This window comes from Heterodontus francisci, chromosome 25, assembly GCF_036365525.1.
Source record: "Heterodontus francisci isolate sHetFra1 chromosome 25, sHetFra1.hap1, whole genome shotgun sequence".
Taxonomy (NCBI): domain Eukaryota; kingdom Metazoa; phylum Chordata; class Chondrichthyes; order Heterodontiformes; family Heterodontidae; genus Heterodontus; species Heterodontus francisci.
In genome coordinates, this window is record NC_090395.1 from 54,287,593 (window position 1) to 54,305,195 (window position 17,603).

A 17,603-nucleotide genomic window follows, 5' to 3' on the forward strand; every position below is an offset into this window, starting at 1 on the left:
ACAGTCATAAACAACACACATACACACAGACTAGACTGATGTAGAAGCTTAGCTAGTGGAGTGCACCACCTTTGGGAAGGGCAGAAGAGAATGGGACAAACAAAAAGAAAAAAAAAATTGTACCACTAGTGCAAGTATTCTCCTTTCAATTGATTTCTTTACTATAGTCACTTTAAGAGAAGAAAAGTAAATACACTAGGTGTGACCTCACAGAACATAGTCAAAACAAACACATACTCCAAATATCTACCCGAGATACATGTGGGTGGGTTAATTTAGTAGAACATGCTGAGATTATAAATAAAGCTAATTCAATTGTGTTTAAAATGCAGTCCTTCATGGAATAGAATTATGAATGATGCAATGAGCCTGAAGTAGTGTGGCTGGATGATATGTTACTGGCATCTCCCTTACTTTGTGGTAAGCATAGAATCAAAGAAAACAATTGGCAGTTAGTCATATTTACTGATTCTTTCATCTGGTGAGATGCCAAAATACATGTAATCATACAATCAACAAGCTCAACACTGAAATATTACAATAATGGATATCCCACAGCACTGCTTGAAGGGCAGTCTGGAGCACGATGGTTATGCTTAGCCTGTGAAGACCTGAGCCTGGATTTTCCAATATGTTTTATTTAATACTGATGGTGGTTACTGTTGACACCAAAATAACACAGATTGTGAAAGTCAGTGTTCAGTATTTTGTCCTCTTTTTTTAAAAACTTCTTTACTCAGTTAACTCGAACTTTAGATCTTCTGATTGGTCAAGCTTAGAACTACAGCAGGCAGTGGGTTTATTTTTTGCATGTTTCTGTGTCTCTGGCCTCCTTTGAATCCCCTTTCATTGCCTCACCAATGGCAGCTATGTCGTTAGCCATCTAAAATCCACTTGCTTAATCCCTTTTCCTCTCCACCTCCCTCTGCTCCTTTAAGACCCTTGTTAAAGCCAACCATTTAGACCAAGCTTTTGGTCACCCCTCTTAATTTTTCTTGCTTTGGCTCTACGTCTGTTTTCCTTACACCTCTATGAAGTCTTTTTAGAACATTAGAACATTACAGCGCAGTACATGCCCTTCGGCCCTCGATGTTGCGCCGACCTGTGAAACCATCTGACCTACACTATTCCATTTTCATCCATATGTCTATCCAATGACCACTTAAATGCCCTTAAAGTTGGCGAGTCTACTACTGTTGCAGGCAGGGCGTTCCACGCCCCTACTACTCTCTGAGTAAAGAAACTACCTCTGACATCTGTCCTATATCTATCACCTGTCAACTTAAAGCTATGTCCCCTCGTGTTTGCCATCACCATCCGAGGAAAAAGACTCTCACTATCCACCCTATCCAACCCTCTGATTATCTTATATGTCTCTATTAAGTCACCTCTCCTCCTCCTTCTCTTTAACGAAAACAACCTCAAGTCCCTCAGCCTTTCCTCGTAAGACCTTCCCTCCATACCAGGCAACATCCTAGTAAATCTCCTCTGCACCCTTTCCATAGCTTCCACATCCTTCCTATAATGCGGTGACCAGAACTGCACGCAATACTCCAGGTGCGGTCTCACCAGAGTTTTGTACAGCTGCAGCATGACCTCGTGGCTCCGAAACTCGATCCCCCTACTAATAAAAGCTAACACACCATATGCCTTCTTAACAGCCCTATTAACCTGGGTAGCAACCTTCAGGGATTTATGCACCTGGACACCAAGATCTCTCTGTTCATCTACACTACCAAGAATCTTCCCATTAGCCCAGTACTCTGCATTCTTGTTACTCCTTCCAAAGTGAATCACCTCACACTTTTCCGCATTAAACTCCATTTGCCATCTCTCAGCCCAGCTCTGCAGCCTATCTATGTCCCTCTGTACCCTACAACATCCTTCGGCACTATCCACAACTCCACCGACCTTCGTGTCATCCGCAAATTTACTAACCCACCCTTCTACACCCTCTTCCAGGTCATTTATAAAAATGACAAACAGCAGTGGCCCCAAAACAGATCCTTGCGGTACACCACTAGTAACTAAACTCCAGGAAGAACATTTGCCATCAACCACCACCCTCTGTCTTCTTTCAGCTAGCCAATTTCTGATCCAAAGCTCTAAATCACCTTCAACCCCATACTTCCGTATTTTCTGCAATAGCCTACCATGGGGAACCTTATCAAACGCCTTACTGAAATCCATATACACCACATACACTGCTTTACCCTCATCCACCTGTTTGGTCACCTTCTCGAAAAACTCAATAAGATTTGTGAGGCACGACATACCCGTCACAAAACCGTGCTGACTATCGCTAATGAACTTATTCTTTTCAAGATGATTATAAATCCTGTTTTGGGATATTTTTCTATATTAAAGATGCTGTATAAGTGCAAGCTGCTGTTGCTTTTGACTAAACCTGGAATTTCCTGTCCAATCCACTGTACTCAGGAGCCATTCTTTTTCTTTTAAGAGATACAGCACTGAACCAGGCCCTTCGGCCCACCGAGTCTGTGCCAACTAACAACCACCCATTTATACTAATCCTACATTAATCCCATATTCCCTACCACATCCCCACCATTCTCCTACCACCTACCTACACTAGGGGCAATTTAAAATGGCCAATTTACCTATCAATCTGCAAGTCTTTGGCTGTGGGAGGAAACTGGAGCACCCGGCGGAAACCCACGCGGTCACAGGGAGAACTTGCAAACTCCGCACAGGCAGTACCCAGAACTGAACCCGGTCGCTGGAGCTGTGAGGCTACGGTACTAACCACTGCGCCACTGTAAATAAAGTTTGAAAACTAATCATAGCCAGTGGTAACAAAGGGAAGCATTTTCATGAACTAATTTCTTTTATTAAAAAAAAAACTTACTTTTTTGACCCAGATTGAGTTCCTTGAGCTGAACAGGAATAATTCCCAATAAAACTGCCAAAGCGCAATGCAACAGAAGTGTCACAGTCATCAACAGTGACCACAGCAACCTTTTGCTCAGAAGGTCCTTGAGGAACGCCTGACTTCCCAATAACTGGCTGTAGAGAAAAAAAAAGTATATTTTGTAGTAAATTATCACAAAATTATAGGGACAGATTTTGTTGCAAGTGTCTAAACGTTGCACGCCATTATTCATGCGCAAATTGGCCAGAAATGTATGATGAGGGAGAGATACCACATGAATTGAGAATCGCCATAAGTTGCTGGCCAATTGGCACTGGTCTACCATTAGCTCGGTAAAATTTTAGGTCTAAGTAATGCCCCGGGATACCCTGCTCAGGCAAAATCTGGCCCAAACAGAACAGAAGCATGGTCTGAAGTCCAGTATTTTAGTGCACAAAATGGATGGAGCTCAGAATTTTTAATGGTTACTTCAACATAATGGTTTGATGTTAATTAAATTTAAAAGAAATCAGCCCACATAAAACTGTTTTACAAAGTATGCATGGGTAGATCTCAAACATATGGAGAAGCACATTGTGTCACATTCAGCTTTTGTTCTGACTGAAGTGCCTTCCAACAATTTAGTGCACCAATTGAATGCTGTCAATTAATGAAAATTAATTCAAAGACTAATCCTATCCTTAAACATGGGTCTAGGACACCAGCTTCTGTTTTTGGCTCATAATTCTCCAAAGAGATGGATGCTTAAAATCTCAAATGAAACAAGTTTTGGAAATCTCAGCTTAAGTGCACACACTTGAAAGACCACAAGAGAAAACTATTTCAGTGTAGAAAAACAGCCAAATGTCACAAAATTAACTTGCCCCCACTGATTTAATTTGTAAAAGCAGATCACACCTTGGCCTGACCCCCTACTCCTCTGGCACTTTCTCCTCCTTCGAGCATCTCCGCTTTCGAGCATCTCCCCTTGTTCCACCCTTCTCACCCCTCTTTCAAAATCATCGTTTTCTACCACACTCCCAAGTATGATAAAACTTTTATTACCGCGATGTCTTCATTGCTTTCCTCCCTCAGCCTCTGCACCAAGCAACTTCTCATCCTCGGTGATTTCAATCTCTATCTCAACTCATCTTGTTCTCTCTCCTCAGAGTTCACTGCCCTCTTCTCCTCCCTAAATCTCTCCTGCATGCAAACTTCTTAACCCATATTCATGGACACCCCTCGACCTTGTCAACTCACATGGTCTTGCTAGTACCATCGTATCGACTACAGATAAGGCCATCTCTGATCACTTCCTTGCATCACTCTCCACCCCCATCCCCCTCCCACGATCCAATCCTACCTCATTCTGTATCCGTCCCTAGAATAAAACTATCCCCCTATTCACTTACAACTGCACTTTCAAAAGTTCAACTAGCTAGCCTCCAGCCCGCCGTTCAACACAACATTTCTGCAGTGACTGATTTGCTCAAGCGCAGCCTTACTTCCACCTTTGATGCCCTAGTCCCCAACAAAAAGCTCAGTCTCTCTCACCCTGGCCGTTCCCCTGGTATGACCCTCAGCGCCACTCGCTTAAGTCTAAGAATTATTTTTTAAAAATCAAAAACCATTATAAACCTAATTTAAGGTTTTGTGTTGAAGAATATAGGAATGGATTATTTCGGAAATGCATGGAAGAATCTCGAGCTTGATTTTCAATCCTGGGTCAGAAACCCAATGGCCAGATAATTTCCGGGTCCCGACCCTGCGTTGCCACTGCGTTACACGTGTCGCGCTTTATAAATGCGAATTGTCTGATTGGGCAGAAGGTGAGCTCAGCGCCCAGTTAGAGGTTGCTGAGCGCCTCCCAGGATGTGGGGGCTGCCTGCCTGGTGCCGAGGCAAAGGTAAGTGGCAGCCACGATGGGGCCTGCTGCTGCCTGGTCGAGGAGAGCAGGCAGCTCCTCAGAGGGAAGGCACCAAATGTAAAATGGAACGGAGGCGAAACAGCCAAAACAAAGGTACTGTGCACATTCCCACATAGGATACCAGGACTCACTGTAATGTTAAACATTTAAAAAAACTTTCCCTTCACCCCGCAGCGAATCCAACAGCTGTGCGCTAATGTGCACCAAACTGTTCGAGTTCACCTCAATCACCTTCAAAGATTGCGGTGCTGACATCCCCGGCCCGTTAACAAACTCCTAAAGGAGCTTAATACACTCTTAATCAGAGGCGAGCGACTTCTCATTTCCCTACATCCTGCCCTGAATTTGAAAATCACGGACTGCCCTGGGGGCGTCGGATTCCAGAGACGACCTCCAGGACTGCGATCTTCAAATCGCGCCCACTCCAACTCCCGACCCCACTGTCCTTTGAAAATCTGGGCCCTAGTGTCGCTTTGACGAGTCCAATCCAAGAATCAGGGGCCAATCAAGTGCCAGCACAATATTTGTAGCCTTTCTTTTCTGATTGATTCAGCCACAAAAACAAAATAATTTTGTGCGAGACAATTGCCATGACAATTTCCCATTCATCCCTTGGCCACGAACTTGCCCTGCCCATCTCCAAAGCTCCAGGCCCCATTCCTGCTACTCCCAGGCATCAAGAATTCCAACCCTTTCTGCTGGTCCCTGCAGTCTCCCAGCGATGGACTTTCTCCAGACTAAGGCTGGTAGGTAATGCTGAAGTCGCAGCTCTGCTCCTTCTATGAATAAAAATGAAACTTCGATAAGGGCATTACTGTGACCAATATAGTTGCACTACTTACTTTCAATAAACCTTATAACAGATTCTGGGGCCTGGAGATAGTTGAAATATTGGAACTTCATTCTACATTCCATTCTCCCCCCTCTCTCTCTCTCCTCTCAATCTCTATCGCATTCATACTGTATGCCTCTCATATGCTTCCTTTGCTTTTCTTTCCGCCTATCACTGTGTAGAAATTATCTCATTTCATGAGATGGGAAGCCATCACGTGGGTATTTTATTGCATTTGTGAGAGTAGGGCAGGTTTTGCATTGTCCTGCAGTGGCAGTGGAACACATCAGTCCCTGCACCAGGGAGGGTTGATATAAACCATACAGCTACGAGTGAAAAAGCAAGTGAAGTATTTGGGATACACAAACAATTGATATTTATATGGCAGCTTTAAAGTAGTAACACATATCAAGGTCCTTCACAAAAGCATTATCTAACAAAATTCAACATGAGCCACAAAAGGAAATATTGGAAGAGGTAAGCAAAAGTTTGATCATCGAGCTAGGTTTTAAGGTGCATCTTAAAAGGAGGAGAGAGAAGTAGAGAGGTGGAGAGGTTTAGGGTAAGAATTTCAGACCTTAGGGCCTAGGCAGCTAAAGGCCCAGCTGCGATGAAAATAGTGATGAAAATTTAGGATGTGAAAGATACCAGAATTGAAGGAGCGCAAAGATCTTGGAGGGTTATAGGGATGGAGGAGGTTACACAGATAGAGAGGGACAAAGGCCATGGAGGAATCTGAAATCAAGTATGAGAATTTTAAACTCGAGTGGGAGACAATGTTTATTTGTAGAAACAAACACAGAGCTCACACTTTGTAAAACTCACAGATATGTGACAATTATGACATTTTCTTCAAATCAGAGTTTCTTACAATAAATATAAAAGTGCCCTGTTCAAAGCCACTTTAGACTTTGGATTCTGCTTCTCGCCATTCCAAGCTCTTTAACAAATGAAATTTATAAATTGCAATGATTTTATTGTCCAGCAACTGAATCATGCGTAAAATGCTATGCTACCTTTCCCAAAATATATACTTGATTAAATGAAAAAGAATGAATATTGTCTTGTATGGCATGTATTATTTGTTAGTTCTTTTTCTTGCTTACTTTAGCTTTCCCGTGTGTCACATACCATTGGAAAGTTGGGCTGCCATTTAAGACCACTGCTAATCATGCTCTATAGCTGGTTCCTAGGACGTAGACAACAGTAGCATAGTTCAACTTGCGCTCAAGTTTTCCCTTTCCTCAGTGCCCAGAAATCAGCAATTCACCACATGGGAAATCACTGGCACAAGCTCATGTTGTACCACCTTTTGTCACAATGAATGGGACATCAGTGCACTCACTTGGTCATTATATAACACAAAGGCTTAGTTTGCTTTAATCTTGCTTAATTTACCACAACTTGTTAGGGATATGCAACAGGGCAATATTGAACTATCTGCAGCTGTATTATTCCAAGATAATGCAACCCTGATTCATACACATTAAACAAAGGACTTGGTATAAATTTAGTTATTTCTTTGCACGTTGGATTATCCAGATGAAACACAGATGGGGATGGCAAGAAATATGGCCTTTTTTTGTAGAAGACTGACTTGATAGACACTATGAATTGAATTTAGCTTGAAAGAGTGTGTCCCCCTCCTGGTCAAACAAATAAACCTGCATTTCTAGACCACTGCAGATTAACTTGGTTCCAAAGCCTGGAAATGGCACAAGTCGGCAGTATTTGCCAAGACATGTGAGGCTATTAGTACAGGTCCAACACTGTGCCATAAGTTATTACACAATGTCAGTTAGGACTGTATATACAGAATTTCCTCTGTATCTTGCAATGTCTGCAGAGCATCTACTCAGTGATTTTCTTAGCATTCCCAAAAATGACATTTATAAGCTGATATATGTACAGAACAAGTTACAGGCATGGGAGAGACAGTCCATGAGTCTTTGTAGCTGAATTTCCATGTGAGCTACTAGTGCAGCATCATCAGCATAGAGGAGTTCTCTGATCAGGACGTGATGTGATTTTGTCTTTGCTTTCAGCCTTCAAAGATTGTAGAGCTTGCCGTCTGACCTAGTGAGCAAGTAGACTCCTTCCATATCTGCAGGGAAGGCGAAGGTCAGGAGCATGGAGAAGAAGATGCCAAACAGAGTGGGGGACAAGACTCAACCCTGTTTCACTCCATTCTTCACTTTGAAACTGTCGGAAGTGGAGCCATCAAACTGTACAGTGCAGTGTATGTTGTCATGGAAGGAGCAGATGAGACTGAAGAGCTTCGGTGGACAGCCAAACTTTTCCAAAATCTTGTGGAGCCTTCTCTGCTGATAGTGTCGAATGCCTTAGTGAAATCTACAAAAGTAAGGTAAAGGGGTATACTCTGCTCCCTACACTTCACTTGTAGCTGGCATATGGAGAAGATCATATCCACAGTAGATCTGCTGACACGGAAACCGCACTGCACTTCCGGGTACACTCAGTCTGCAATTAAATGAAGTCTTTTAGGTATGACCCTAGCAAAGGTCTTCCCTGTGGTGCTAAGGAGTGAAATGCCCATGTAGTTAGTGCAGTCTCCTCTGTTGCTGTTATTTTTGTATAGTGATGATTTTGGCGTCACGCATCTCCTGTGGAACAGAGCCTACTTTTCAGCAGAGAAGGAGGTGGTCATAAAGGTGTGACAATAGATGGGACTTCCTGTGCTTAAGCAGTTCGGCTGGGATTCTGTTCTTGCCCAGTGCCCTCCTGTTCGCAAGGCGGTCTATGGCCTTCTCGAGCTCCAATCACGAGGTTTCTTTGTCTAATTCATCCACGACAGGAAGTTGCGGGAGAGCATCGAGTACAGACTGGGAGATGTCCGACTAACAGGAGTACATTTGTTCTCCTTCACTATAAGCGTCAAGAAAACCGTGGACATTGGACAAGGTATTGCATCTCCACCACAATCACACTAAATAACACTCCACTGGAGGTGGTTTGCAAATTCTGCTACCTTGGGACCATGGCGACGGACAATCTGTCCCTTGATGCAGAGCTCAATACACGCATAGGGAAAACATCTACCATATTTGGCCGACTTGCGTAACGGGCATGTAATAACACCAAGCTGACCCTTAGGACCAAGCTCATGGTTTATAGGGCCCGTGTTCTCAGCACCTTGCTGTATGTCTGTGAAACACGGGCAACTTACAGCTACCATGAAAAGAAGCTCAATAATTTCCATCTTCGCTGTCTGCGGTGCATTATGGGTCTATCCTGGCAGTCCTCTCAAAGGCAGAGCTCCCAAGTTTGTTGGCACGAATCAAACAGAGGCAGCTTCGGTGGATCGGACACGGCCGCAGGATGGAAGATGGTCGCATACCCAAGGATCTTCTGTATGGTGAGGTAGCTGGAGTCAGACGACCAGTGGGGCACCCAAAGCTTTGTTTCAAGGATGCTTGCAAGCGTGACATGAAGGCCCTAAATGTCGACTATCGCATTTGGGAGTCACTAGCTGGTGAAAGAGGGAAATGGTGCCACATCCTGTGGACTGGTGTGCACTACCACGATGAACAATGACTTCAGCAGCTTGGCAACAGGTGCCAATGTCAAAAACAACAACTCACAGCATCACTTGGCAGCTTCACATGCAGCACTTGTGGCAGAACCAGCCTCTCAAGGATTGGCCTTCACAGTCATCAACAAAGGTGCACCAAGAGAAGAGACCCCACCTTAAATGAAATGTTTGCTGCGTGTCCATCATCTTTCGTAGATGGAAGGATGCCAACCTGTATAGAACTAAAGGTTATTTCTTCAAAGGGTAATGCATTTGTAAAAAAATAAGTTGATCAAACCATCCAATAAATCTATTTACAAATACAAAATACTATGTTTAAAATTAAATCAAAGAACAGTACCTCATCACTTGTGGGTGATGTTACTGTGATAAAACTAATGCATGTCTCTTCTGTTACTTGGATAAAACTGATGCGTGTCTCTTCACAAACAAGAATTACTCAAGCTGAAAGAATACTCTTTCCTTTCATTTTTGGTGGAAATTTGACATCTTGAAATGTTTATTAATGCTGCTTCGCCTAAAGGCGCTCTCAACCATAATTCTGATGCTTTCTTACATTCTTAGTGTGATCAGCCATGCGTGGCACTGGTCCAATAACTCACTACATCTTTGTCTTTGTGGATCTAAGCAACTTGTTAACTTTAACAATGTACAGTACATTTGGGCAACTGGGAATATAAGATTTGCAGAATTCATTCATACAGTTACTTGTATTGCAGTTCTCTGACCTCAGGCAATCAACTCCAGTGCTTCTTTCGATGCACACATTAGAGGGTACATGAGAGCAGTTTGAGGTGACTCATCTAACATAGCTTTCCTCCCTATAGGAGACACTGACCTTGAATCAGCACCTCTCTCTACACTGCAGCACAGACACAAACCCTCAATCTATCACGCACTGTGTTTGAGCCCCAACAGAGTGATGCTGTTTAACAACTTAACAGTGCCTGCATAATGTAGGAATGTTTCTGACTATCCCCATGGATTTCCTTACTTTGGCGCACTCTATGCCCCAGACCAAAGAAGTGACAATAAAATTGATCAACTAATGTCCCATTGTGTTACATCAGCCAGTTTCAGCGAAACAAATGCAGGAAGACAACTTTCTGCATTTCTACTGATACAGCAACTGGGTCTTCCTATTCAACAGTGGAAGCCAACACAAGTGGCTCCCGACTTAAACAAAGGAAAAAACAACTTCACAGAACCACCTTTCACTAGATAGAAGGCAATAAATGGGCAATATAACGACACCTTTAAAAAGAGTTTGAAACTGTATCAAGTTTATGACCATGTTGCATTATGAAATGAGGGGGGATGGGGAGAGTTATTTGAAGGGTGAGAAGATTCCAGTTTTACAGGTGTAGCTTTTTAAAGGATCATTATCTTCATGAAAGAAAGTGATATGTATTTTATTCTTCCAGAGAAAGAGAAGAGCTAGAAGACCTATCTTTTCATAATAATATTTAGTCGCGTCAGTGGGGCTCCCTTTTAGGCTGGGCCTAAAAAGCAGTGAGAGTCCCGCCTTGGCCATTTGGAGCCCTCCTGGTGTGCTTCTATGGCGCCCAGTCAATTAAAAGCCTGGCACCGGGATCCCAGTCCCTTTAAAGATAGGGATCCTGCCTCCAAGAGGTGCGGAAGCTCAGTAATATTGGCAGTGCCACTGGGAGTGGTGGCCACTACTGGTACTACAGGAGGCCTTGGCACAAGGCCCAGCGCTGGAGATCCAGACCCAAGGCAAGTGAGGCAGGATCACCGGGCCCAGACCAGCAGGCCCCAGTGAGGGGGGAGGGGGTGGGGGGAGATGGGTTGTTTGCTGGCAGGGGTCCTCTGTGTGGATTGCCTATGGAGGAGGACCTCCACCACCAAGCCTGCAGAGAGATAACCTCGTTTTACTGGGCAACCTTGCCCATGCAACGGAGGCCTCCCCTTCGCGGTCATAATTCCAACGGTGGCATGTAGAGGCCCTTAAATGGCTGATAATGGGCCTCGTAAGAGCCTTAATTGATCTCTGGGCAGGAAGGCCGTCTTTGGTCTCTCCCGCCCCCAAATAAATCCCGATGCGTCGGGCCCTTCAACCCTACCTCCCGCTATAATTCCAACCTGTCCCAGGGGACCCGTTAAATTCAGCCCGACAGATAATGCAATTACACCACTGTGCCATCTGATTGTAAACAAACATAGAAAAGTTTGCCAAATACTTCATCATGAAGAGAATGTCCCTTTAAACATCCAACAGTAAAAAAAGAAACATGCTGCTGGGCTTCAGTGAACAAAAGATACCAACGCAAGCCTGGAAGGATTTAAGCAGTGCAAAGTCTGCACGCCCAAACATTTCTCGACTCCTTTGTTTGTCCCGGTCCTACTTTTTTCCCTTAGCATCCCCATGCAACACTACCCAGGCCCCCTACAGACAAAAGCATTCTTCAACTATCAGATCATCCTTTCACCAACTAGCAGCCTCCAAAGGCAACCGACCAAACCAAATGTTTTTCAGACTGAACAAAAGGCAATTGAATGGAAATGATAATCCGAGAAAGTTTTCATTTTATTGTCTGCACTGAAAACACCAAGGAAATTAAGTCCAAGGGGGAAGGGAGAGATTTTAAATGTGCCAATACTTTCGAAGTAACTTGATTCCAGGCTTTTTGTCAAACCATGACATTTTATATTGGTAACCAAATACAAAATAGATTACTTTCCCTCATGTCCTGTCATTCTTGAAACCCCAAAACTCCTCCTTTTCTGCTTCACACACGCACAAATAATGTTCTGGGGACTTACAGCATTCATACAGCCCCAAAACGAAGAAAATAAAAATCTTATTTTCAGACATGCAACATCCATTGTCTTCCAGAAATTATTTTGTTTTAAGCATAAGTGCTACATTTCTCCATTCGTTATTTAGCTTATTTACTGAATAGCTAAGCCATATAGCCCAGTCCAATCCCAAGTAATCTGGTCTCTTGCAAGGCAGTATTAGGGGAACTAAAAGGAGCTTTGTAACCTGGGTTACAATGAGGAAAAATAAGCCACGATACTGCTCATGATTGTTATCTAGCAACCTCTGCTATCATGTGTAGGCACTTGATAGGGACAATATTGGGCTCAGCTGTGACACCTATTTGTGGTCAAATAGTCTTCCAATATTCATGGTCAAAGTTCACCCATGAAGAAGCAATTGGACAAGATAGTGGGAGGTAACTGGTGCCTGCAGAACTGTACCACAGCAAGAAACTAGCACATTCACATGAGGGAAGGAGGTAAAATTGCAGAGGAAAAAAGGAATTAAACCTTTTAGCGATGTCTGCATACTACTGTCTTCATTTATTCTCTTGACCTATTGCAAACATACGAAAGAAGATGGACAGAAAAAGCCTATTGGTCCATTGAGTCTGTCCCAGTCAGCTGTGTTGCAATTCAACCCCTAGTGGTCCTTAACCACCAACACACCCCATAAACCTCTTGGAGAGGCAAATAAAAAACATATTAAAAATGCTAGGCCGATTCAGGGAAAAATGAAGTCTAGCAAGATCCTGCTTGCTCCCAAAGGTGACCAAAAACAATTTCCAGGAGATTGCCAAGTAAATCACTCAGTATTCCACCTACCTTTTATACACAGGACTGGATTTTAAAGAGCCCACCGTCGCTCCGGTGGCAACCTCAAAAAATGACAGCCCACACATGCAGGCCGCTTGTTAAAGAGCTGCCATGATCTCCCGCGCAGTGGCTCATTTAAATAGCTGGGGCAGCCTGCCCCACCCCCCTCCCTTAAGTCACGTGGAGAGGGCGGGCTTTCCAACGCCAGCAACGGTGTCAGCTGCCTGTGCGCAGGCGTTGGCACCATTTTTAAAGAGCAGCCAGTCCTGCCGGCATATTTAAATTTTTAAAGACACACCCCCCCTTAAAATTTATCCAAAAATGTTCTAACATCCCTTTACTCCCCAAGAACAATTACATTAACTATTTGTACTTCCACCCACCGCCCCCCCAAAACACTTAACTTTCAGATCTGACCTTCCCGACCAAGACTGCAGAAAGTTTAAAGTTCACCCCTTCCCACCATCCCCTACACTCATTACGTTTATTTGACCCCACCCCCCCACCCCACACTGGAAATCTTAACTCCTTCTCGCTCCCCACCAGTGTCACGTTGGCTTTCCCCAGATGGGAAATGGAAGGCGCGGGAGTGCCGGCTGGCGCACTGAGGATCACGGTGGGCCTGGATGATTGTGGGTAAGTGCACTTAAATTTCATCATGTCATTGATTTAAATATGTAGATGCAGGTTCCGTCGCCCAGTGGCGGGGGTCCATCACAGAGCCTCGCTGCCACCGGGAGGATCGGGCCGGGCACTCCCAGCAAGCGCTCCGTGACGGGCCTCTGCTGCAACCATCTTCCGCACCCCCCCACCCCCCCCAACCCCAACCCCAACCCCACCCCAGCCACGGAGCCCCACGTCATGGGCTTGATAAACTCCAGCCCACAGTGATTTCAGTCTCCTCCACATGCTTGTCCAGTTCCTTTTTGAATGTTTATAGTGAGCCTGCATCCAAATCTAGAACTGCCAATTTATTCCAAGTTCAATCATTGTCTGTGAGAAGATAAAACTCCAGACATCAAGCCTATGCTGACCTGACATATTCATATCCCCTCATTCTCCCTAAATTATTTAATGCAAATAATCTGTCCACATGGACACAGTCTAGTCCCTTCATCATTTTGAATACTTCAATCAAGACTTCCCAAAGTTGACGCTTTTCTCGAGTAAAAGATCCCAGCTCGCTGAGCCTACCATGATAACCAAGGGATTTTAAATGAGTTATTAATCTAATGGCCCTCCACTGAACCTTTTTCATGGCCTCTACATTGAAAACTCACTTGTGACTTTATCATATGCGAGTAATCCAACCAATTATTTTTGTGAAATTAAGGAGAACATTAGTGTTTCAATGTCAAAGGGAGCAATGTCATCATGAGTTCCTTCCCTGTGAATGACCATTACTGATACAAGAGTTAGTCTGACTAGATGTGGGGTCCACTAAAAACTTTTTGCCTCGACCTCAAAATTGCTAACAAAAATCCCACAGTGCTTTTGAACAGACTGCCTTCCTCCTGGTGTAGTAATGGGAGCTGCTTTTGTAATGAAGGTTAGGAATATTTTCAAAAGAGCATTTATGCACAATGCAAGTGTGACAAGAGAAATGAAATCAGTTGATGTCTTAAAGTTTTAATATATTTTTTGATTTCAAACTCAGCAACTATTAGGGGATGAGACAATTTTCAATTTACACTGTTGCGTTTCACTGGTTCAGATCTGGTGGTGCGAGTTTGCTGAGTAAAGGTCAGTTTGGATTTAATCCGCATTACTTCAGGAGACTGTTTCCTTGATCTCTGTAGCCACAAGTTATACTATGCTACAACAAAAGTGTAATACTACATTACACTTTCCCACAATATATTGCTTAGGATCATGCAAAAACATTCTGATCAGGGATACAAGGGAACGCGATGGACTGCGTGCATGCTAAAAAGCAGAAGCAGCATGCTTTAGATAGAGAAAAGCAATCCCACAACCAATGGATCAGACCAAAGCTCTGCAGTCCTGCCTCATCTAGTCATGAATGATGGTGGACACTTAAACAACCAGCTGGAGGAGGAGACTCTATAAACATCTCATCCTCAATGATAGCTGAGCCCAGCACATCAGTGCAAAAGGCAAGGCTGAAGCATTTGTAACCATCTTCAGCAAGAAATCCTGAGCGTATGATCCATCTTAGCCTCCTCCTGAGGTCCCCAGCATCACAGAGTCACTCCACGGGCTTTCACGAAATGACTGAAGGCACTGGATACTGCAAAGTCTATGGGTCCTGACAACATTCCGGCAATAGTTCTGAAGACTTGTGCTTCAGAACTAACCGTGCCCCTAGCCAAGCTGTTCTAGTAGTTGCATCTACCCAACAATGTGGAAAATTGTCCAGGTATATCCTGTCCGCAAAAAGCACGACAAGTCTAATCTGGCCAATTACTGCCCCATCAGTCTACTCTCGAAGTGATGGAAGGCGTTGTTGACAGCGCTATCAAGCAGCAATTTCCCACCAATACTCAGTTTGGGTTTTGCCAGGGGCACTCAGCTATGGTCCAAACATGGACAACAGAGCTGAATTCAAGGGTTGAGGTGAGAGTGACCGCCTTTGACATTAAGGCAGCATTTGACTGAGTTTGGCATCAAGGAGTCCTAGCAAAACTGAAGTCAATGGGAATCGGAGGAAAACTGTCCACCAGCTGCAGTCATATCAAGCACAAAGGAAGATGGCTGTGCTTCTCAAAAACCAATTATCTCAGCCCCAGGACATAGCTGCAGGAGTTTCTCAGGAGTGTGTCCTGGGCCCAGCCATCTTCAGCTGCTTCATCAGCAGTTCAGAAGAGGGGACGTTCGCTGATGATTAAACTGTGTTCAGTACCATTCGCAACTTCTCAGATTTACTAGCATGCAGCAAGACCTGAACAACATTCAGACTTGGGCTGATGTGTGGTGTGAATGTTACTTGTCACCTAAGTGGTGAGCAATGACCATCTCCAAAGAGAATCTAAACATCTCCCCTTGACATTTAATGGCATTACCATTGCTGAATACCCCACCATCAACATTGACCAGAAACTGAACTGGACCAGCCAGATAAATTCTGTGGCTATAATAGGAGGTCAGAGGCTGGGAATTCTGCAGCGAGTAACTCACCTCCTGACTCCCCAAAGCCTGTCCACCATCTACAATGTAAAAGTCAGGAGTGTGATAGAACACTCTCCACTTGCCTGAATAAGTGCAACTCCAACAACACTCATGAAACTCAACACCATCCAGGACAAAGCATTCTGCTCGATCGACACCCCCATCCATCACCTTAAACAGTCACGTCCTCCACCACTGGCACACAGTGGCAGCAGTGTGGATCATATCTACAAGATGCACTGCAGTAATTCGCCAAGACACCTTCCAAACCCGCAAACTCTGCCACCTAGAAGAACAAGGGCAGCAGATGCATGGGAACACCACCACCAACAAGTTAACTTTCAACTCGCACACCATCCTGACTTGGAACTATATTGCCGTTCCTTAACTGTCACTGAGCCAACCTTGGAACTCCCTTCCTAACCGCGCTGTGGGTGTACTTCACCACGCAAACAGCAGCCGTTCAAAAAAATGGGTCACTACCACCTGCTGAAGGGCAATTAGGGCTGGGCAACAAATGCTGGCCTTTCCAGCAATACTCACATCCCATGAATGAAAAACAAATGTTGTACCCAAGATGTTGCCTGGTATGGAGGGCGCTAGCTATGAAGAGAGGTTGAGTAGATTAGGATTATTTTCATTAGAAAGACGGAGGTTGAGGGGGGACCTGATTGAGGTGTACAAAATCATGAGAGGTATAGACAGGGTGGACAGCAAGAGGCTTTTTCCCAGAGTGGGAGATTCAATTACTAGAGGACACGAGTTCAAAGTGAAAGGGGAAATGTTTAGGGGGGATATGCGTGGAAAGTTCTTTACGCAGAGGGTGGTGGGCACCTGGAACGCGTTGCCAGCGGAGGTGGTAGACGCGGGCACGATGGAGTCTTTTAAGATGTATCTAGACAGATACATGAATGGGCAGGAAGAAAAGAGATACAGAACCTTAGAAAATAGGCGACATGTTTAGAGAGAGGATCTGGATCGGCGCAGGCTTGGAGGGCCGAAGGGCCTGTTCCTGTGCTGTAATTATCTTTGTTCTTTTGTTCTTTGTCTGTTTGGCAACTGTCAGCTTTCACAACATTCATATTGCAATACAAATGGTAAACATAAAATGAAGATATGAAATGTGAATATTGCAATGAAATAGTGCAAAATATTATTTTACCTCATTGTGAACCAAAAAGCGCAGGAGAGTCAAATTAACATCAGTGAATGACAAATGCTTCAGTAGGCAGCAGATTTATTAATTATTTATTAATCTCCCTAGCACTGGCAGTTTCAGGAACTAATCCCAGCTAATTCCTCCCACGAAATCAGTATTACGTTGTCAGGTGTCTGGTTTGGAGACATGCGTGATCAATTCTGATGACCTCCACAGTTGAAGAGCCTACCGACCACGACTTCCACCCCAGCCCATTCACACATAAGAAAAACGTGATGATTTGGGGCCACCATGAAATTCAACTCTAGCTGTGACTAGGAAGAGAAAAAAAAGTGGAGCAAATAAAATTTAATTAAAAAGGTAGGTAGACATATATCAGGCTGAATTTTCAGTTCCCCACGAAGGTGTAAAGGGAGGCAGGGGCCCCTGAAAAACCATCTGGCACTGGTATTGTCAATTTGCAAGGCAAAATCCAGCACTGGTAATAATCGCCAGGGTCGGGGGGGTGGGGGCGGTGGTGGAGGAGGGAGG

At 44.2% G+C, this 17,603-nt stretch overlaps 1 protein-coding gene across 4 annotated transcripts in view; it reads right to left on the reverse strand.

Annotated features, from left to right (window-relative positions):
• LOC137383874 (cadherin EGF LAG seven-pass G-type receptor 2-like) overlaps positions 1–17,603 on the reverse strand; it is a 329,833-nt gene that overhangs the window by 101,711 nt on the left and 210,519 nt on the right. For all 4 annotated transcript variants that reach the window (XM_068057224.1, XM_068057223.1, XM_068057222.1 and 1 more), the window contains exon 6: positions 2,870–3,027. In XM_068057224.1, the coding sequence (XP_067913325.1) occupies positions 2,870–3,027 (158 nt within the window). The remainder of the gene's footprint in view (positions 1–2,869; positions 3,028–17,603) is intronic.